We start from the raw sequence: 22,436 nt of genomic DNA, 5'->3' as shown, positions 1-22,436 counted from the left end.
GTTGTATAAGGTTTTAAGTTAACTTGAAAATATGAAAGAAAAAGAAAAATAATCTTTCATTTTTGTCATATTGAAAACCGATATTGATTATTTGGGAAATTAGATTAACATTGAACCGGTGTATTTTGGGCCAAAAATTGATGAAATTTGGACCACTTGAAATTGATAAAGCTTTTTGAACACCGTGGGCACTTAATTCTTTGCACTCCTTGTGTTATCAACAAGCATTTGCATTTTGAACGAGTTTTTGCATGTTTTTATCGACAATTTTTAACGCACTTTTATTTGCATACTTGGCCACATCTACATGTACTTTTTTGCATATCTTTTTTCATGACATTGAGTAGGTTGCATCCATTAAAGATTGAAAGGTAGTCCTCCAAAAGTGGAAAGTTATCGATACTTCTTTTTCGTGCTCTCTGTTTTGTTGTTTTCATTTGCTTTCTTCTAATATTCATAGAGGATACGTGGGTGTTCTTAATGCGGTAACATCTTTCAAGACATAATTCAACAAGTTTTTGCAAATTATTCCAGGTCAACCCTCGATTCGGCAACTCAAATTTGTTGGGAGTCCAAACATCCCATAAAGCTTAAGTGGTAACAATTAGACGGATTATAATCTTTCCTTTCAATACATCTGAGGATTCTTTTGGAGTTCATTGAAGTATGTATATGCATAGATTTCTAGACACTGGATGTCGGACGACCGACCACTCAGCTGGTAAAACAGTACAATGGATGGTCTCCTGGGAATTGATTACAAACCGGTTTATTGTACTGTTTAGCCAACCGAGTGGTCCGTCGTCCGACATCCAGCGTCTAGAAATCTATGGTATATGTAATCTAGAAATGGTGTGTTTCTTAGTTTAAAAGTAGATTGTGCTTTTATATTGTTTTCCCTGAGACAGAAGATTTGACTCGTCAGTTTTATTGAGTTTCACCTAATTTTTCTGATCTTATTTGTTAGCTTTGCTTCCCGCTCTAATTCGTCCAGCTTGGTAATTCTATTCGTCTGATAGCCAATATGCTATGGCTGCTAACCATACTATGCTGTATATTTTTTACTTGACACTCGATGTAGGTAACAAACAATTGAGCAACTTTGATATTCAGATTCCAGATGTTGTTTCGTCGGATCCTGAAATCGCTACGTTGTTTGTAGTTGTAATACCTTGTTCTAATTTGACAAAGTGGTAATTTTATTTGAGAAGAAGCTGGCACTCTTTATTTGGCATCTTCATTGTGATCGCAACATACGTTATCAAGATTCAATATGGTTGGTATTTTGGAAAAGCTCACTTTTAGTGAAGCGAATGGGGATCACCGATCGGCATTAACTACTTGTTCTTCTTCTTCTTCAAAGGTGCTTCGGTCAAGTAGAACCAATGCAGACTTAGGAATTTGTTAAAGTTCTTCAGATACTCGAAGGATTCTTCTCTCAGAGTAATCGTAGAAGGTTCAAAGTTGGAGGCCTCAATTTTCAAGTTCCAAGCCTCCTCATGGGCTCGAGTCATTAGGCGTTTCAAGTCGGTCGGTTTGCGCAAATTGAACGACCCCAAATCACCAATTACCTCTAAAGAGGGAAACACTTCCAAGATCAAATCGAGACCCTCCCGGTCTACGCTTGGCGCGTTCTGAATGAATAGAGTTTGAAGAGAGGGTGCACATTTGGACCAACTTTGAATGTCAGCTTTGGACAGTCCTGTGACCGTGTAAATTTTAACTTGCCGCAACATCGGCGAGTTCTTCAGAACATAATTTAAGCAACCCTTGGGGAAAGTAGTGCATGTCACTTCCAGAGTCCGGAGGTGACTCATTTGTGGCTGTCGATTAGTCGAGCTCGATTTGTCCAAATCTCTCGGATTCTCTTTCTGAAGCACCAAGGATTGCAGTTTGGGGCAGAAAAAAGCCACATCCTCTAAGGAGATGTCTGCACATTGAACCTTGAAGCCTAACAATTGGGTGCCCACGGTTTTGAGGCACGAGATCACGTCACGCAAGATGACATTTTCCAAGGTCAGATATTCCAATTGAGCCCATTCTAGAAACACCTTGGAATTGACACTTCGCAACGTGTTGCTGCCGAGGAAGAGCGTTTGGATATTGGGACAGCAATTGGCCATGGTTTGAAGCTTTTGATCGGAGGGACCTCGGTAGAAGATTTCCGTGAATTTGGTGCTCACCTTACGCTCGTTTCCAAAAACCTGTTTTAAACCCGCTGCGGCAAAGACAAGGTAGCCCAATGAATAGATGTTGGGGCACAGATCTAGTAACAAGGCTACTCCATCACCTTTGACCTTGGTGTTCTCCAGGCGGATCTTCTTCAACGTTCGACAAAGTTTTGTCGACTGCCAGGCGAACTTTGTATCCCTGAGCACCTCGTGAAAAGTCCTTTTCAGATGCAAGTATTGAACACTGGAGCGAAGCAATGTCTCGCCGGAATCTGGAATGGGTTTGTCGAAATGGGGATGAGGATATGCCCGAAGAGATTGTTTAGGCTGTCCCACCGTCATCTCTCTGTTCCAACACTCGAGAAACATTTGCTCGGGATCATCCAGCAACAGACAGGCCATGCCAAAATCGGTGACTACATCGGCCCCCGCGATATCCAATTGCTCTAATGAGACACAATGGGAGCCCAAGAGTGACAGGAACATGTTATTGGGCACATTTCGCTTCAACGTGAGGTGCGTTAAGTGACATCCTTGCAGGATGACGGGATTCAAACTGCTCAGATAGCTGAGCTCTTTGGGTAACACGAGTTTCTTCATTTGTGAGCACCGACTTGACACGAGGGTCCAGAGACTCTTGGTGATTTCTAAATCCTCAAACTCTGGCCAATTCTTGTTCATGCCCAAATCAACGTTCATAATACTGCTATCCAGGACCAATTCCACAAGTTGAACTAAGCACGTTGAGCTGATAGTGGGAGCACTTTGTTCTCGGTGAAATTCCAGGATGATTCGATCCAGAAGCTTTTGTCTGACAATATCTTGGAGGATTCCGCTCAGACCACACTCGAGTTGAAGCCGTAGCGTTTGAAATAACGTCTTGGACGACATGTTAAAACGCTTGACCAACACGGATTTGTCTTCAAACTGCTTGAGCGAGCAGATCAGAGCCATTTCATCCTGAATGTATTTGTAATACACGTTGAGACAGATATCCTCCAAGGAGGGCACTTTCAGACTTAATCGAGGCGGCATTGTCGTCCCTGAAAGCAAACGGAAAACCAATTAGGGTCATACATTCACTACGCAGGTTTACCGTATATTTCTCCATTGAGGGTTCTTTATTGGTTGAAGCAGGTTTGCAATCGCCATGGTCCGATAACGGATGATATCGCGAATTCAGGGTTGACTAGATAATTTGGTCTCGGTGGGCGGGACTGACTCGGGGCTAACTGGGGTGGCCAAGGAGCCAGGGCGGGGAAATCACATGAAAGCGAGTGGTAGCATGCCAATCAAGCACCCGACCGTCACGCCCAAAGCCTTGCCGAGGTTGGCACCCATGCGAACGCGAGTGAGAGCGCGCTCTTCGAGTGAAAGATGCGGGTGATAGAAGCCGAATCGGGCGATCCAATGTTCCACGTACCAGGCCGAGCCCACACCAAAGGCGTCAGAAATGGCATTGCCCAAGCCGGCCGCGGCCATCGTACTGATACTAAGCGTCACGCCTAGCGTATGATCGATATATTCCCCGGCCAGAATCATGATGAGATTATCGAGGAAGCCGAATCCCACGAACGGGAGCGCTTGATGGACGGAATACACGAGAATGGTTCGGAATGGAGGGACGGCGGGCTCATCGGGTACATCGGGTACATCGGGCACATCGGGCACATCGGGTACATCCAAAGGCAACACGGGGGATGAGAACGAGGCAGAAGCAGAAGCAGTAGACGGGGCTGGGTCAGCTAGAAAGTTCTTTTGGAGATGTCGCACCAAAAGACGTTGATCAGCCGGGTTAAGAGCCTCCACGGCCCGGCGTAATTGAGCTGCACGGGGTGAAAGCGAAAGATCACGGTCTACGCCAAGGGAGGGGCGATCGGCGGCAGGCGGCACGGTCGAGTAATACCCAGCGCTCGTAGAACCCATTCTGGGAATCAGGCTGGGCCCATGGGATCCTCGACCAGCCCATCGCCGGAGAAACAGAACGCCCCCGCTGGGCAGGGCCCCGATGGTCATGACAGGCGAAGTCAAGGACAAGTGGATAGGGGGATATAAGAGAGCGGCAACGAGGAGAGGAGACGAGTGACCTCCGCGGGAAGAGGCTACATAGATCGATCCTTTATGTAGGAGGAAATCCTGAGGCGCGCCCGATCGTGGCACGGTTCATCCATCCATCCATTCATCATCCATTGAAATGGCACGCGGGCACACAACTGGAACATGGTCGGGACCCCTGCATTTTAGCCTCTGAAGGCTGAGCATCCGCCTGGGGTTGGACGCGATCAATGTTTAGGATGCATCTGATTAGGATGGATCCGACGAAGTCGCACTCATGGCTAGTATTGTCGTTGCTGTTGTTGTCAGTGCTGCTTAGATCCTAAGCCAGCATGGACCTCATGGACCTCCCTCCCACTCCTGCTCCGCCAACTCGTCGGCTCATTCAAGTGACCACTTGAGTAGATGGACCCTCCTCACTACATACGCAACATATACGTACTGTCATGGAATGCACCTAGTAACTAGGTACATACATAGTAATAACAAAAGCAATTGTAGTGTATGTAGAATAATAAGTGGTGACGAGTACTAACTACGTTGACGGCGTTGACAGCGTTGACAGCGTTGTTCATCGCAATCAGTGGCGCAGTCACTGGCGGGCGGGCGGGAACGCGCGCTCCCAAGGACGCTCAGAATCAGAGGTCCAGAACCCAAGGCCAGAAGGCATGAGGGTTACAACGGTTCCAGCGGTTACAGTCCACTTCAGGCGTGACAATCAACTGATCACATCCAATTAGGGCCCCTTGGTCCCCCTGCCTCGGGATGTCCCAACCTGGCCCACCACCTCGATGATTGAATGGGATTAGACCAGGACTAAACATAATATTGATTCGGGGGCCCGTTGAGGACTAGATGACTCGCTTAATTCAATCGAGAAATATGTAACAGAGGATCCATCCAAGAGACCGTCTCGAAGTCTCGAGTCCCAACCCCAAGTCACGAAAAATTGGTTTCCTTTACCGTCAAATCGCATTTCATGGTGGTCTGAGCCAAGTAATAAGTGTTACTTAATAGCATTTTATGCTACACAGGCCAGACATGGAGCGGTATGAACCCTACGAGAATGCTCAGAGCCTCAATGATTCATATCAACATACAAGCATATTCAATATGCTGGCTCTGGGATTTTGCATGAAGGCTCTCTGAGGGCTGTTCCTAAACATGGCAGGCTATTTAATGATAGGGTCCAAGGCTAAAACATAACGAAATCATAATGAAGTTATTATGACTGAAGTTCGTCAATGACGTCGTTCCTGGACACAATCCCATAAAAGTTAATTTCACATCATCCTGATAGCGCCCAACAATAATCGTCGAATTTATCCCTTCCCTCCTTAGGTATTAGCACTCTGACATGTTTTGAGGCAATTGGATGCTTCTTGACTGACCATAATGGACTGTCCAACGGTGTTGAACCATCCACCAGGATTCACTTGATGAACAGGAATATGGCAAGTCAACATCGCCCCGATTAGGCAAAAATTCGTGACACTGAACACCATTTTTCAGTGCCGCATCCCACGGCGGCTACAATAGACCAGTTCCTCCACTTATCGGAAGTTTTCCTCCTCAATATGATATCGAACTTCCCAAAGAACCATGAACTAGTTCATAGTGTATTCATCATGAATACTATTGCATTTAGGGTCCCTATTATCCCTTCAATTCATCCTTTAGTCCAGAATTTTCCGATCTGACGCTCCGGCAATCATTTGTATGAGGGCCTTATGGCTAGCCTGATTTTGTTGTGTTTAAAACTTCCTAGCCAGCTGTTGCGTGCTCCATGGATCGGGTGATGGTGGCAGCTTTGCCAAGTGGTCTCTAGCATAGAGGCCAAAATTGCCAAAGTTGGCTGCTTTTGAAACTCAATGACCATGAAACAAAGCGATGGTCTCCGACATTTCATTGTCGTTGACATCACTTTGGGATAGTCGATTATAGTTTTGGACCTTCCAGTACTAATTTTGAAATTGAACCATTGGGAGTAAATAGGCGGTGAAAATAACATCCAAGTGGTTACGTAGGAGACATCACTCCCATGATCTCATGGTCACTCCACGGTCTTCTAGGGATGTGGACGCGGTGAACGGAAGCAAAAATATCCTATCTCCAAAACCGTTCACTTTATGCCAATTAGGCACTTGATACGGTCACAAGATCTGATTGAATAGGTGAACTTTTCCAAGTTTGAGCTCACTACCATGCTTAGGGAACTCGGGAGACATGCTCAAAGTTATATTGTAAACACTACATAAAACTCGAATTTATGGCCGGCTCTGGGTCAGCAACATGAGCATTTGACAGCATAACTTAGAAACGAACCACTTTGAAGGGAATAGTAAAACAAATGGCCTACCTTTAATTGAAGAAATCTGCATTTCTAATTCTATTACTTCAATTTGAAAAGTGGCCTAGGCTTTTTATGACCAAGAGCAGGCCGATTTTCTCAGTTCATCATTCTAAAGGTCCGGGGACATTCCTATGCCCTGGTAATGACTGCTTTTGAGCTCTAATTTGGCCTCCCACAAACCTTCGTGACCTGGCAACGCTGACTGGTGGTGTTTTTGGGAGAACTGCCTGTTAGACTGACAGCTGCACACACAGACAGACGAGATAGACAAGACAGACGCACAAAGGGCTGGCTTCCTTCCTTCCTTAATTCCTTGTTTCCTTTCCAGTCAAGTCCATCCAAAAGTGTGGTCCACAAGGCTGAGAAGGCCAGTCAATGAGGAAGAGCGTGATCAATCCCACGGACACGGTTCAAGTCGCCACCCACCGAAGTACACGAAGATCCGATTGATCTGGATGAGAGTGGGCGGCCAATTGGATCTATATGGGATTGGGATCGATTGAGTGGCTCCAAACCAACGCCCCTCAATCGACCATGTGACCGGGATTGAGGGTGATGTGGGTGGATTCAGACTCAGCCGGTTGAATGGTGGCCACGGTCAGCCTCGCGCTCAGCCACTCCAACATGGACGATCCTGCCGCCTCATTAGCCACATCGGCCTCGGTTTTGCTCCCATCCATCGCCTCAAGAGGGGCGGGAGTGGGCGTGGGCTCCTCCTCCAGCCCGTTTCCGCCCATTCAGATTCGCTCGTCTTGCCTGAGTTCTCAACGTCGACTGGACCACATCAAGGAACTGGCTTTGATGGGTGAGTGAGTGGATGAATGAATGAGGGGTTCCCTACAAAGTTTATGTACGTGTAAGTAGGTTGGCTAGAACAGAGGGGGGAGGTAGCATCTAAAGGAGAGAATAGAGCCAGAGATGATTGATGGACTGGTCAAGCCAGACAGGAGTTTCATGGGAACTCAAGACCTGGACGAATGTTTGAAATCTGACGACCTGTCCTTGATATTGTCTGCGCGATGGTCGTGAATCCTGGGGAATATCTGCCCAAAAGGGTAACGTTCACGATCAACGGTATTTCTGCACCCATCCTGCTAATCAGTAGTGTTGGTTTGAGCTCGGACGCGATTTCGCGTTCACTCGAGTCTTGGCCTCGAATTTGAGGAAATTCACCGGACTCGTCACAGTATGTTATTATATTCCTGTATTCAGAAAACGACTTGTTTTGTTAGTTCTTCAGTCATATGGCAGCTCTCTCGCATCTGCCATATAATGATGGGTGTCCGAATTGCAAGATATTCCCCCTCCATTATCACAAACATCATTAATTCTGGCCTTACATTCGCTCGGGAATGACGGTAGGTTCACCCATTTCAGTGGTTAAAAGCAGCCACTCGGGCATGTGGTACTTCAATACCACGAAGAAGCTTGAATTTCGGCTAAGCAGTAACTGAAGCATGATGGGAAGTGAATCCGCTAACAAAACATTACGGCAGCTTGCCTCGAAAACGGGTCTTATCCCGTTACAAACTGACTTATTCAGAAACCCACCTTTGGGAAGTGGTGGCATTTGATCTAGAAAATTGAAATAGTCGCCCCAGAATTACAATAGCCGGTCCTTGGGTTAGTCACCAATGTTTCCATTTGTTCCAGTGATGCCAGAGGGCAAGTCCGGTCAATCTGAGGTGGGTAACACATTCAGCCTGTCCTGGCATCTGACGGCTGAAGATGCCCCGTTTTGGAGTTCATCTGCGGGTAAGCTCGACCACGCTCAATATTTGCCCGAACTTCAACTTCAACCGCTCATCATTTTTCATAGCATCCTTATCGAAAGCGGGGTACATTATGTGGAGTGGCGTGATCATGCCCGCCCCTTTCAATAACTTAAGAGGCGGCCTGGTGAAAATCTGGCTTCACCCGCCCAATTCAAACTCACCTCAGTGCCTCCAATCCCTAATCATCGTCTTGGCTAGTCTCACGGAAGTGAACTTTGTTCCATCGCGGGGCCGTTTGGTCCTTTTCTTAACGGGTGGTTCAGGCACGCTCTCGACCCATTTGCCCTCGTGGCATAATGGCCATCGCCAAGTTCTGGTTCCTCGCGTTGGGACCGGGGCTAGTCTGTCTTCATCGTATGACACGCGATTACTTGCGCGAATACAACGCATTCGTCGAGCCGTGGATCAACAGGAGCTGCAGAATCGTCATAGTTGTCAATCCTTGTGGGGAGCAGTCCAATCCGGACCCGAACCGGAAAACATGTCATTGAGCCGTCAAATCCTAGCCATGAGCAAGAAAAAGAGCTCGACGCGACATCGCGAGCGAGAACTGCGTCGCCGACTAGAAGACCTTCAAGTGACTTTAACTATCCTACAAGACCAGCACGATCGAGCATTGCACCGTTGGCAGGGAGTTACGGCTCGAGCTAGCCAACTCCGGGTGACCAACGATGACTATTCTCAATCACTCACGGTTCGAGTTTACGATTTTTCCAAAACCAAGTCGTCACTCTCGAGTGAGTTGGTAACTTTGACGGAAGCTCGTGAGCGATTAAGTCATTGCAGCCAAGCTGTTGGAACGCTCCAATCGAACATGATGCGAGGATTCCTTCACATTTACCCGATCAACCCGGCGGATATGACGATCCGTTGGATCAAGTTTTGCACGTTGGAGGATGCCAAGGCCTTAAGTTCGCGTGAGACGTCGATGTCCGTGCTGAATGGGTGGATGGCCCACATTCTGACGGTCTTGTTCAAGCTCCAGGACGTACCCATGAAGTTCCCCTTAAGGCCGTTCGGCTCTTGGGGACGAATTCAAGATCCGGGCGATGGGCACGTGTATCCCTTGTTTTTGAAAGGCTCGGACCCGGCCCAAGTCCAACACGGTTTGAAGCTTTTAAACCGAAATATAGTCCAGTTAATGCGACATGCCAAACTTCCGATCAAGTCGGGGGAGAAAACTGTGATAAATCTACTAGCCATCCTTCAGGGAGGAGAATTGAATTGTATTCCCCACAACTCGTCATAAGCAATTCCAAATTTATTTGATCCCTGTTCAGATAACTTATATATCACGCTAATTATGATTTAATTTAGCGTCAATAAAACACAAAATATTTCACAGCAGTTTTCTTGCTCCTCCAGCTAACAATCCAAAGGCCAGTTTTTTTAAACGCTCGTACCTCGGAGTTAAGGCTTGGACGTTACCTAGAATCTAGAATGTGCATCCGCTCACCACTTTGAGCCGTGTATTTTCAAACCGGTTAACGTCCAAGCCCCTAACTCCGAGGTAATAGATTTGAAAAACTGGCCTCAGAATATTAGACGATACGGTTTCAACTGGACATTTGCGTATATAAGAAATTCTCTTCAAAGAGAGAACCGATATACTAGTTTTTTTTTATCAAGTAAGGAAAACCACCAGTAGTGGTAACTCTCAACTCGTCCAAATGTCTCCAAAAAGAAGTCTCAGAATGTACTCCTGAGTACGAAATCTCGCCGTTTCTGTTGATCGTGAGCGTTGGTAATCAAGAAAGCGCCTTTACTCATAATCAACTTTGTGTGTGCGACTGACATTGTGGCAGAAAGTGGTTCGGCCTACCATTAACACTTAAAATGGCGAGCCTATTTCCAAATTCTGGTGGGAAAGCCACTCTTGGAATAACAAATAAAAAACTCTGTCAAATCTGTGTCAGCCTAACATTAGGACAACAAATCGATAGTTAACACTGCCAGTATCTGGTATGGTCTTACCGCTGTGGAGTTTACTCATTTATTTGGTACCTTCATGGGCTAAGTCTTAAATGCCCATAGCTTTTAAAAAGTGTTCAATTTTTAACAAAAATTGGGGAGCTCCTTCTCAGTTCAAAAGAGTCATTCAACTTGTGGAGAAATCATTTGAGTAATTGTGGCAAAATTTGCCAGACACAATTTTGTGTTGTTACCGTTACACCATTTTCAAATAAAACAGGATTACTGTTCCTTGTTCGATTTTTTTTGTAATTTCGTTACTTTGGTCCAGAGAAAGGTTATCCAGGGGGCAATATGCACGATCTTGACCAATACATAAATCGATTGCGTTTTCAGGCCTTGTGCGTACGCGTACCTTACTTCTCTACAGAAGGGGTCGAAAAAAAAGAGAATTAGTCAAAACCGAATGAAAAACAACAGATAAAATGTGTGAAAGTGGATAAAGGGAAATATTGATTGAAATGAATGATCAGGTAAATTTAATTTCTAAGCCATGTTTTATGATTCCAGTCCTTCCCTACTGACGTTTAAGTCGATGTTTTAAGGAGCAGTCCGCTTATTCCAGAGGTCTATGGCTTAGCCCGTTTCTCCAAATATGAGTAAACGGATGATCGGATAACTCAACCCTGGGGACAATTCAACCCCAGGGACAACTCGACACAGTGGACAGGTTCAATAAATAGGCTCAACATATTAGCTAAAAAGCATATTATTTATGAAACAAAGTTGAAACTTGAGTCAACAATTGGCTAGCAAGGATATAGCTTAGATGGAAATAGATATTAACAGTTCTTGAAAAGACAACCATCAAATTGGTAATTTTGAAATACCTTTCTGATTTTATATCTTTGGAGGCAAAGTTCCAATTTTGTTTCATAAATTCGAATCAATTTTGAGCTAGCATATTATGCTTGATTATTGTACTGGTTCGAGGTGTCCCTTGGGTCCAGTTGTCATGGAACCTCGTGTTACCCTCTTGAATGTCTGCTCGACGTGCCAATTGCTTTCAAATCTGCCTGTAACTCTAACTACCCCCAATCAAAGGCCAATGACCTACAAAGTCCCACGGGACCCTGACCCCCTTGTCCACACAAGAAAACGTTTTTTGCGCTTTTGGGCGGCCCCCCTCTGGAGGCACTGAGTGCGCCTGATATTCTCAAGTTTGAGGGGGAAACCTATTCACAAATTACCCACATTATCGTGGACAAAAACCCTCTTACAGTTCTGGACCGAATCCCCAATCCCAACGTCCCAACGTGCCTCTGTCAGACGTGGACTGGGACCTGGACGACGAGAAGGGCCCACACGACGACCACCTCAAACCCAGCGTCCCGATTATGAGGGAAGACCTAGAGGGCAACCTTGACCAGCTCTACATTCATTTCAGATTCATTCATGAGCTAGATACACAATCTGTGATCGGTTTGTCGGTCTGAGTTCTAACCGGAAGGCTGTCATTCCAAAATGAGTAAACAGGCCTCGATCCTGAGTTTCTTTAATCGCCGAGCCTCGTCCACCGCTCAAGGTCAAGGTGATGGAGTCGGACCGCCCCTGGGCTCACCTCGAGGCTCCCCCCACTCGCCCAAAACCCCAGTGCGCACGCCCAAGCGCCCCATAGCGCCTTCACCCGTCTTGACCGACACCACCCCACCCACCCGAACCCCCGAATCGAACACACCCACCCGCAAACGTATCAAACGCGGTCCTGTTCCCGATGACCAGGACGACGAGAACGACGAATCGGAGGCGGATCCCGATGCCAACGAGAATCGCCCACCCCAATCTGCGCCCAGGCGAAAATCGACTGGCCCAGACCCAGCGCCCAAGACATCGATGGCTGGCCCATCCAGCCCTTCGCCCGCCCGCCTCGGCCTCGGTCGCCCCCCGGGTTGCTCGAGCCGGGATGAGGTCGAGACGGTCTTGAACCCGACTCCCGCTGCCAATTCGTCCACGGAGACGTACTTGCATACCACTTGGGACTTTCTCAATGGCGGACGGCGTGACGCTCAAGGGCATTCACCCGAGGATCCGGATTTTGACCCCGGCACTCTGCGGGTTCCGGCCCAATTTTTAGCCAAACAAACCCCGGCTCAAAGGCAATGGTGGGAGATGAAAGCCCGTCACTTTGATACGGTGCTCTTCTTCAAGATGGGCAAGTTCTACGAACTGTTCCACATGGACGCCCTCATCGGGGTCCAAGCTTGCGGTATGCTCCTCATGAAGAAAGAGATGGCTCATTGCGGTTTTCCCGAAAGCGCCTTGCAACGCTATGTGGATATTCTCGTGGGTCAAGGGTACAAGGTGGCCCGCATTGAACAGACCGAAACCCCGCAAATGATGGCGGCTCGAGTTCAAAGGGAGGGCAAGAAAGGTCCGGATGCCAAGGCCGTTCGGAGGGAAATCTGTCAGATTGTGTCCTCGGGCACGCGAATTAACTCCTTGGACCATGACGATTGTCTGTTGCTGCTCTACACGCCCCCGAGTATGGAATCGGTAGGCCAAGAATCCGGTTCCTGTTCAGAAGTAGGAGTGGCCGTGTTTCAGCCCTCGGTGATGAAGCTCTTTATCGGCACGCTCTTTTCGGTGGCTGACACGGCCGAAATCTTGACCCTGATTCAGATTGTACGTCCTACGGAAATTGTGTCGGATCCGAGCATTCCTCAATCGTGGAAGGATTCTTTGATCGCATTTCAGCCCTTGCGGCTTCGATGGCAAACCTCGCCCCCAGCTTTGGAGGGCGACTATGCCTTTCTGAAAGAGCAACGATATGGCGATGATTTGAAGCCGTTTTCGGCCGAAGACTTCATGAACCGTCATGCAGGTAAGCAATTTAAGATGAATTGTCTCTTCATGTTTGAATAATCTTGGGTCTTCTATCGCCGTGACAGTTCTGGTCAAAGAAACGTCTTCTAAACAAGCGTTCTTGTGGATGCTGACCACTTTAAAGGAATCGCTCATTGATCAAGCTGTCATCTCCAATGGCGATGTCCTACCTCTGACGGATGTGCTGATGGCCAATTCCAAAGACAGTCATTTGCAATTCTACGGAAACGCTCTTTGCAATTTAGATATCTTGCCCGGAAAACCTGAGCAGAAAGGCCTAATCCACGTGCTCGATCGCACTTTGACGGCTTCAGGTAAGAGACTTCTACGCCAATGGTTGGCTCATCCTTTAGCGAATGGGCAAGAGATCAAGCACCGCCAAGACATCCTCAAATCCTTGGATGCTTCGATTGTTCAGGATTGTCGGTCTGATATGAAAGGCTTAGGTGACTTGGAGAAGCATTTGGCTCGTTTATGCCTCTATGGGTTTAAAGCCAAGAATCATCCGGATAATCGCGCCATCTTGTACGAGACAAAGCTCTCGAGCCGATTGGCCAAGTCATTACAGGCCATCTTAACCGGCTTCACGGCCTATGTGTCCATCTTGCGGCGATTGCTCAAAATTGAACCAAACATGCACGATATGACGCAATCGTCGTTGAATGAGGTGCACAGTCATTGCGAGAAGTTCACGCGATTTCTGTCCAAAGTCGACGGCGACGACACATTCGTGATCCCCTCCGGGTTTAACGTCTTTTATGACGAAGTGCTTCAGAGAAAAGACGATGTCACTCGACGAAGCGAAGAGTTTCTGGAAGAGCAATCCCGTCATTTCGGTACATCACTCAAGTTCTGGGGTACGGGTAGCAATCGCTTTCAATTGGAGGTCCCCGAGAGCTTGGCCAAAAAGGCCAATAATCGTTACACACTCGCCTCCCAAAAGAAAGGCTTCAAGCGATACTCAACGTCGGAAACGTTAGCGCTATGCCAGGAAATGGAGGAATTGGAAGTGGAATTGCAAGACATGCACGGGGATGTTGTCACGGAAATGGTGCGACAATTCTCGTCTCACAAGTTCCTCTGGCAAGTCGTGATCAAGTCCGTCGCTCAAGTGGATTGCTTCTTCAGTCTATACCTGTTCAATGAAGACGATTCCGAAAGCAAAACGCTTCCTCACATCCTGTCCGATGCCAAGAACCCAAGCATTCAAATCCGACAAGGTCAACATCCCATCCTGAATTATGTCAAAAAGGGTGAAGCCGATGGAGTGGTGATCCCCAATACCATCGATCTGGGGATGGAAATGTTCATCCTCACTGGCCCCAACATGGGTGGAAAATCAACGTTGATGCGTCAAACGGCTCTTCTAGTGGCATTAGCTCAACTGGGCGTCAAAGTTCCGGCGGAGGAGATGTCTTTCTATCCCGTGGACAAGATATTCTCCCGAATGGGGGCCAGTGACAATATCATGGAGGGCAAGAGCACATTCCTCATGGAGCTATTGGAAACCTCCACCGTCTTCCAAAACATGACGTCGAATTCCTTAGTTCTCATCGATGAATTGGGTCGAGGAACGTCAACTTACGATGGGTGCGCCATCGCCTTGGCCACCCTCGAGTTCTTGGCTGGCAAATGTCGAGGTCTCTTCTCCACACATTACCACGAGATTTTTCGCTACATTGATCGCATTCCAGGCAAGATCTCGTTACATTATATGGATTTTATGAAAGAAAATGAAGATGTGGTATTTTTGTATCAGTTAAAGAAAGGTAGGTGTACCGAATCTCATGGGTTGAATGTGGCCAAATTGGCCGGCATTCCGGAAGACATTATTGAAAAGGCCTCTCGGATCGCGATTTCCAAGGTCAATTAGTGAGACGAATAACAATGCATTTTCAAGGAACCATTCGGGGTATTATTCAAAATAAAAATTAATAAAATCGTATTACTCTTTTTCCAATCGTTTCATCATGAGGTGGGTTGCCAAAGTCATTAGACCCCGAGGAAAAGTATTTCTATGGGATTGAGCCTCATTCGAAGCGGTGGCTAATGTTGGTGGTTCTGGAGTTTTCTTGTCCACCTCAGGACAATCAGTTTCTTCTATTGATTTGGGACTAGAATGTTCTTCGATCTCATCTGCCTCATCGTCATTTTCGGTGGTAAGTTCTTGCTCGGGAGCTACAAGTTTATTAGTTTGCTCCAATTGACTGATAGAAAAGTGCAGCAATTGTGAGGGGTTGCTAGAATTCCGAGTTTCGGATGAAAGGCCCCTGAGCAAAAGGAGGTAGATCTGACAGAACTTTCTACCTTTTCGGGCTTCACCTTTGCCAACTCCAAATGGGTTCAAATCATTCACTAAAGGCCATTTGCTCTAGCAAGGTTCCCATCGATCAATCGACGTGTAACCAATAAGTTGATTGGTCACATCACTTAGATCCTCTTTCGGGATCCAATTCAAGGCAAAACTCATCACGTTGACCGGGATCGAATTACCGGAGGAGACGAGAGATCGGGGTTGGGCAGCTAAAACCGTGTTGGCCACTTCGAAGCACAATTGTCCACCTTCAGAATGGCGACCAATGGCGATCTGATTGGCCAAGTGAAGGGCCAAATCGAGTTGGCCTTTCGTTAACGCCGATCGGGTCATATTGCCTAAAATTTCGCCTTTCAATTGTTCCTCATTCCATGGGCATCCCGCTTGAGCCATTTGCATGGCGATTTCCAACAGGGGTTTTAAGTTGCGCTCCTTCAGTTCCACTTTATTGCACAGTTGAGTGAAGAACCGTTTTGGGTTCTTTCGACACCCGTTGAAAATCTCCATGGGAGTGACCAAGCCAGTCCAGCTCTTGGCCTTGACGATATCACAAAGGGCCAATAAATGCGTCCAAAATCGCACCAATGGATCTCCACACTTGTCTTGGGCGGCCAGATTCAAGCAGGATTTCGCACACCACATGCTCGGACTTTGGCATGTGGGACTGTGTTTGAAATGCAACTGACAGGATTTCACCGCTAGGTCAGACCAATCCTCTTCGGACAGGGAGACCTCCCAATTGCGACAGAACTTGCTCCAGGCTTTGGAATGTCTCAATACAAGCATTTTGTCAATGGTGGTATGGAAGGCTTGATCCACGAATTTCAAGAGAAACATCCGCACACAATCCATCTTTTCCAACGAGGTCATCGTGGAATGAACTCTCAACATAGTTTCTAACTGGTCCAAAAACCCATCGCAATCCTGCAACAGAGTCGTTGGGATATACTAAACTAGATACGCTCCTTCAGTGATCACGACAACTTACCAATGTTTTTGTCCAACAACAAAGTAGAACTTCCCAATCTCGTTCCGAAAGTGGGAGTTCTACCAGATGATCACTTCCCATAGATCCTGGAATGAACTCGTGGACAATCATGACTTCGATTGAGAGCGCTCTTTGGCGACATTGCTTCATCTTTGCTTCGTATCCGGGGAGATCTTTGAACTTGTTTAGAACCGCCAATAATGAACGAATTGAATCCATAGTCGACTCATCATCCACTTTCAAGTGGTCGACCAATTGAAAGCACATCATAAGCACATCCTCCTGAGAGATTGGGCTACTTTTGCTCCCGCCCAACACTTGTAACATATTCAAGGTCTTCCACACCTTGGGTGGATTCGAAGACAAATGTTGACAGAGGACTGCATTCAAATCCTGGACCAGTAGATATTTGGGTCGGATAGATGTCAATTGCTGGATGAGCGGGAAAAGGACTTCCTCAATCTCTTGCCGTAAGTGAAGACTATCCATGTTTAGAAAGACAATCCGAATCAAGTCCAATGCACTCATCTGGTCTAAATCGTCAAAAGAGAGCAGGTCCACCCCGAATCGTTTCATCAAGGTCTCAAAGCAAACCAAGAGTGTGGACAAATAGGTGGGGATCTCAATCTTCTTGCTTTGACAAACTTTCACTATGGCGATGGCATTTCCAGCAAATCCCCGAGCTATGCAGCTTTGGATTCGTTGAACGAGCCAGGCATCCAAACCTGGAACCTGTCGATTCTGAAGATAGCCGAGCACACCTTCCATTTCGGACATTTTCACGCCTTCCGGGATTTGTAGCAAGACGTACGTCATTTTGGGCTCGATTTCCGTCCAATGCTCACGCAATAAGGTTAGCAAGGGCTCCATAGCCCCATTGCGAGCAAAATGGAGCACACTTTCGGTCATCGTGAATTGCCTAAACTCGTGGAAAGTTAATATTTCTTGACCAACGCGACCCAGTTTCTCGTACAGATACAACCGCTCTAAGTAATTAGTGAGGATGAGTTTGCTTTCTTCTTGAGCATCGGCGTTGGAAGCCCAACGAATGCCGTATTTCAGGAGAATCTCCATATCATCCAGAGAGTCTGGAACTGTCGTTATAGCTTGGACGATTTTAGAAGTGTTGGATTTGAGCTTGCCGAGACAATCATTCACTGCGTCTTTGTTATAAGACGAATTTCGCCATTGCTCCAAGTAGACCAGGTCCGTATCCAGATGATAGTGACGCGCTAAAATGATGGCCTCACCGAAATCGCCTTCACTGATTTTTCTCAAAAATAGCTCCTGAGGTGATGAACTGTGAAAGTAGAGCACTTTGAATGAAGTACGTTGCTTGGATCCGGTCGAGTCACTCTCTTCCAACAAAAGAAATCCGTTTTCCTGTCGGTTCTGCATTTCCACTGATAACGAGAAGAATTCCGGGAGAGGACCCAATAGATTGGACCCATCATTTAAAGTGAGAATGGTGAAGCTTCCCGTGACTCGTAGGATAGCCAAGGCCCCATCATCCCACCAATGGACATTCGAAACCCAGGCCAGGAAATCGTGAGCCATTTTGGGCGTACCTGGTAGGGGCGGAATGTCTTTTACACACTGGGGGTTGACCTCGTCATGACACGCCTGATCCACCAATGGCAGAACGGAGATTAATCGAAACGACGGGACACTCAACACCACAATCGAATTATCCGACATGATCACGGCCAACTGGTCTTGATTCCAAGACAGCGCCATCTTGTAGGCAAAGCTCTTAGACGACGTTTTCAATCCCTCAATTTTCGGCCAACTAATATCAAACGGGACTAGACGTTTCTCGTCCGTAATACGGGCACATTTCAGAGTCGACCGAGATGAACCCGTTGATCCGGACACGATCACTAGACCATGCTGATTGGTGACCGTAGCGTCCGTCAATCCATTGGGAAACGACGATCTCAAATCCAAGCTATCCGACAAGCGGACCTGTCCGGACGATAATGTGAAGAGCAACACCTGTCCTTGTTCCAACACGACCAACAAATCCAACCCACCCTCGCTATCGCCACGAGGATCCAAAAATGACAGGCCCACACACGGATTGAACGACCAGCCCAACCCGGCCGAAGCCACCACGTGCGGCACTAGAGCTTGAGCCCGGATGTCGAACCATCGGACCGACCCGTCACTTTGAGTCCAGACCACGTAATTCAAATCCGGAGACCAGGCCACTCTTCGCAAACGAGGCTCCGCATCCGGATCGATGCCCTCCTTGTGGACCATAACATACCCGCCCCCCGTTCCCCCCCAATCGTCATCCCTAGGCATGGGCCAGTCGCCGTGATCGCCAGCCAAGACCTGTTGGTAGAGCTCGAAATCGTCTTCGCGCAGGACGACCCATTGCTGGCAATCCGGTCGCACGGCCATTTTCCATTGCGGCCAACAAGAGCGACGCCAGAGGCGAAGTGCGCCCAAATGGCACCATTCTTCCGAGGCAAAGCGGCCCCACAACCAACCGAGGGCGGCTGGCCAATGATGGGCGGACCAACTCGAACCACCCCTGAACCAGCTGGGCGGGTCCAGCCATGAGGCGGCACTCGAGTTAGGGACCGTGGAGCCATGACGTCTTAGGACGGAGGCGGTCCATTCTTGGAAGACCACGATTTCGTACAAAAGCGGGTCTTGCGAACCATGCGGGTGGGCTGAGGCGTCCATCAAGCGGATGAGGAATGAGGGCGAGGAGAGGATATCGAGTGATTGAGGCGGTTACCGATTGCCCACAACGGATGGAACGGACTAGAAACGGAAGTCTTTAATAGGACATTTGGTCACACGATGCTCGGATTCTGCTTGAATACGACTTGGACAGAACTTATGGACTGGGATAGATAGATAGATAGATAGATAGATTGGATGATTGTTGTTGTTCCCCTGTTTGGGGTTGTTTGTTTGTTGTGGATAAAGGCCATGTGTACAAAAGAGTTGGCGTGACCAGATCAGAACAAAATGAAAACCGTCACTCGGATCCAAGATGAATTCATTCAGAGCAAATCAACTGAATCGATTGTAGGCCATAAAGTGGCCAGTAAATTCCCAGAAGAATATCCAGTCGAGGTGTCATTGATATTGGATTTTTTTGCGGACTTCCTTAACTTATTGGGATCGGAAAAGACGAACATTTATTCATTTGACTTAACTTTTATTCATTTTAGTCAAAGATTTGTCCAAATATAACTAAAATCTTGCTACTGAATCAACGCCTACAAACGCCCTACGAATATTAAAGTGCGGCTGCCAATTGAACAATGAAGGAGCCCGAGAAAGAAGAGCGTTGGACTTCTTGTTTTAACTAGCCGGGATTCTCGAGGGCTTGAAAAAATTAGAATGGAAATTTTTCTAATGCTAATCCATAACAGTCCATCGTTCCGATTTTCAACCATGTGATTTTATAAAAGCTTATTTGAGTAAAATCATCGAGGGCAACTGTCAATGCCCTCGGTGAGACTGCATGGGTAACGAACAAATATCTGATCACGGAAGTGGACGACAAAAAGTCAGCACTCGAAAAATAAAGGTCGAACGCGTAAAAATCCGGACACCGAAGAGTTGTCAAAACGTTTGAAGTTGACGAGAAAGAAATATCGCTACAATTTTGAAATATCGTTCGTTTATTGGTGAAAAATGTCTGCAAATAGAGAAAACCAATTTCAAGCGTTAAGTCACTGGAGGCATTTGCAGAACATCGTCGAAATTTCATTTTGCTCAAATTTCTTAGAAATAAGGACGCCAGTGCAAAAATCATGAGACTTTTTTTAGATCAACGTCAGCATTAGAAGTACAAAAATACTTCAGTCACAACCTCAGCGTGGGAAGAAATTCCGGATGTGATAAAAATGCTGATCCACACGATCTCAAATGTGATAAGATAGTTGTATAATATTTTAAAAGAAATTCCGCAATTTCGAAGCAGATGTGTGACCATGAAAGTCAGAAGATCTCAATCTTATGTTCAAAAAGTCATAGAAAGGCCTCTTAGGAAGCTCAGAGGGGACCATATCGTAACAGTCAATAAAACTGAACGTATAGATATTTTTTGGCAAGTTGTCATTGTGCTAAGGCCAGAATTATGCCTAGGGCTTGGAAAAAAACCTCTTTGAGGGTTAAATATGACTAAGAAATTGTTTTGAATATACCGAACAATTTTTGTTCACAGGAAAAAAAGTTCTCAAACGCAAACATTTAAGCCTGTTTAAAAGCAAAAAGGCACATAAAAAGACAACATTAGGCTAATTTTACAAAAGATTGAAGCAACTACCAAAGGTTTCAATATACTTCATTATTTCAAAAAAATTGAAGTCAAAAGCGCTTGAGGTTGTCGCCTAACTTGGATTCCCAAATTAAAATCCTAAACCATGCAGATTTCTAGATCAAATTTGGTTCCTCTGGGTGCTTTATTTTCGCTATCTCTCAAGGTGAAGAGACTTTGGCTAAAGTGAAAAAAAAGATTAATTGCTCTTTTGTGTGTATTGGGATTCTAGTTGCATTTTCAGGAAAAGCTTAAGCTTTTGCCAAAAAGCAAGCTGGAATAATTTAAGAGTTAGATAACAACTACTTTATTGCAACAAACCAAGAATATTGGGACAATCCAGTATTTAAAGTAGGAGCAGAAAGTATCATTTATAGTACATCTTCAAAAGTATCCATGAGTTTTTTCCTCAACCTTGATTCAGAATCAATTGTTGTGAATGTCAACATTTGCACTTTTGAGCCCTCCAATCCATTTTTTTGCTGATAGAAACCTCCCAAAAAATCAAAACTAATTTAAAATTAAAAAAAGATCCAAGCCCTAAATATTAGTTATCAAATTTGTACCCAAAAATGACACCCAGAAATACGGCCAATCGCAGAAAATTGGTTATGTATGAAAGGAGTTTTGAAGTAAACAAATTATCTTAGTTAATGTCAATCTTTCACAATGTGATTCTATTTTTGTCAATCGTAAGCTTAATCTTAAATTTAAACCAAGTTGTATTAACGTTGAAAAAACACGTCGCTAGCTCGTAGAAATTAGTTATTTCAAACAGTGACATGTTTGAAAATTAAACTGTCACTTGTACGGTTAAAATATTTTGGGAACATGATGGGATAGAGCAGTTCTTGGTACTTAAGTAAGAATGATAGCCATTTTTAAATCCTTTGTAATTTTTAAGTGACAATTTTTACTACTTTTAGCTGATAGTCCATGTCCAAGACAAGGAACATCAAGGAAATTTTTGGGAAAAACAATTGAAACTTCTAACTTTTTAAATCATTTTCAAAATCAAAACTGGACTTAAGTTATGTAAAACGTATAGATTTTTCGTTTTGAACTACTGACATTCCAATCCCAGTAGCGGGAAGGAAGTCCATATAAAATATAAAAAAAATCAACGCACACACATGCCTACACACAGCATTAAGTCAAAAGTCAAACCCTCAAATTACGAAACTTGCTCGCATCTGAGGAGATGCGCCTCTACACTAACCTCTCGGCTATGAAAAACATATAAGAGTGATTTTGTTGGTCACCTAATAAGTTTATGTTTAGTTATTGGTACTACTGCCATTTATTATATATTTCATGATATGTTTCAGTGTCAAATGGAGCCATCGGAATGCACTCCATTATTTTATCAAGCCAGAGACTTTCTTTTGGCAGGCAAAGTTGAGCCCTGACAAAAACCTGAGCTCGAGAAGTGAGAACCCGTCACTAAATCTGACAATACATCTATCGTCTTGCCAAAGCAATTGTTGGAATGTTTGTTATTTGTTACCAGTGTTTGTAAGTTGGAAGAAAATTCATAGGACTTGCAAATGGGGATTCAAGATCAAACTTATTTGAAAGGGGCATATTTGCATTTTAAAGAGTCTTAGTCTGGCAATGGCGTTAAGGGTCAATGGTGCCTATCATCTTCATGTGAAATGGGTATGTGAACGAGATAAATCGTTGTTCATGTTACCAGATATG

At 45.8% G+C, this 22,436-nt stretch overlaps 5 protein-coding genes across 6 annotated transcripts; 2 read left to right on the top strand and 3 right to left on the bottom strand.

The window, feature by feature from the left end:
• Positions 1-1,197: 1,197 nt before the first annotated feature.
• LOC131889954 (uncharacterized) lies at positions 1,198-4,780 on the bottom strand. The gene is made up of 2 exons (XM_059239187.1): positions 4,763-4,780; positions 1,198-3,214 (listed from the first exon to the last, which is right to left on the bottom strand). Exon 2 carries the CDS (start codon positions 3,204-3,206, stop codon positions 1,338-1,340), a length of 1,869 nt encoding a protein of 622 aa, XP_059095170.1. The 5' UTR covers positions 3,207-3,214; positions 4,763-4,780; the 3' UTR covers positions 1,198-1,337.
• Positions 3,215-4,779, bottom strand: LOC131889956 (uncharacterized). The gene has a single exon (XM_059239190.1). The coding sequence runs from the start codon at positions 4,185-4,187 to the stop codon at positions 3,435-3,437; it is 753 nt and encodes a 250-aa protein (XP_059095173.1). The 5' UTR covers positions 4,188-4,779; the 3' UTR covers positions 3,215-3,434.
• Positions 4,781-6,612: 1,832 nt separating the features above from the next.
• On the top strand, positions 6,613-9,696 carry LOC131889955 (UV radiation resistance-associated gene protein-like). 2 transcript variants are annotated; one of them, XM_059239188.1, is made up of 3 exons: positions 6,613-7,384; positions 8,233-8,334; positions 8,399-9,696. In XM_059239188.1, exons 1-3 carry the CDS (start codon positions 7,165-7,167, stop codon positions 9,601-9,603), a joined length of 1,527 nt encoding a protein of 508 aa, XP_059095171.1. In that variant the 5' UTR covers positions 6,613-7,164; the 3' UTR covers positions 9,604-9,696. The 2 variants fall into 2 exon arrangements, with proteins under 2 accessions (XP_059095171.1, XP_059095172.1); XM_059239189.1 differs by lacking the exon at positions 6,613-7,384 and adding an exon at positions 7,793-7,937.
• Positions 9,697-11,477: 1,781 nt separating this feature from the next.
• LOC131891072 (probable DNA mismatch repair protein Msh6) lies at positions 11,478-15,093 on the top strand. Its single transcript, XM_059240570.1, has 2 exons — positions 11,478-13,146; positions 13,214-15,093. The coding sequence occupies exons 1-2, from the start codon at positions 11,790-11,792 to the stop codon at positions 15,019-15,021; spliced, it is 3,165 nt and encodes a 1,054-aa protein (XP_059096553.1). The 5' UTR covers positions 11,478-11,789; the 3' UTR covers positions 15,022-15,093.
• Positions 15,041-19,374, bottom strand: LOC131891071 (uncharacterized). The gene is made up of 2 exons (XM_059240569.1): positions 16,451-19,374; positions 15,041-16,386 (listed from the first exon to the last, which is right to left on the bottom strand). The coding sequence occupies exons 1-2, from the start codon at positions 19,142-19,144 to the stop codon at positions 15,520-15,522; spliced, it is 3,561 nt and encodes a 1,186-aa protein (XP_059096552.1). The 5' UTR covers positions 19,145-19,374; the 3' UTR covers positions 15,041-15,519.
• Positions 19,375-22,436: the final 3,062 nt, after the last annotated feature.

Source organism: Tigriopus californicus, chromosome 11 (assembly GCF_007210705.1).
Source record: "Tigriopus californicus strain San Diego chromosome 11, Tcal_SD_v2.1, whole genome shotgun sequence".
NCBI classification, from domain to species: domain Eukaryota; kingdom Metazoa; phylum Arthropoda; class Copepoda; order Harpacticoida; family Harpacticidae; genus Tigriopus; species Tigriopus californicus.
This window is presented reverse-complemented; position numbering and strand designations above follow the sequence as displayed.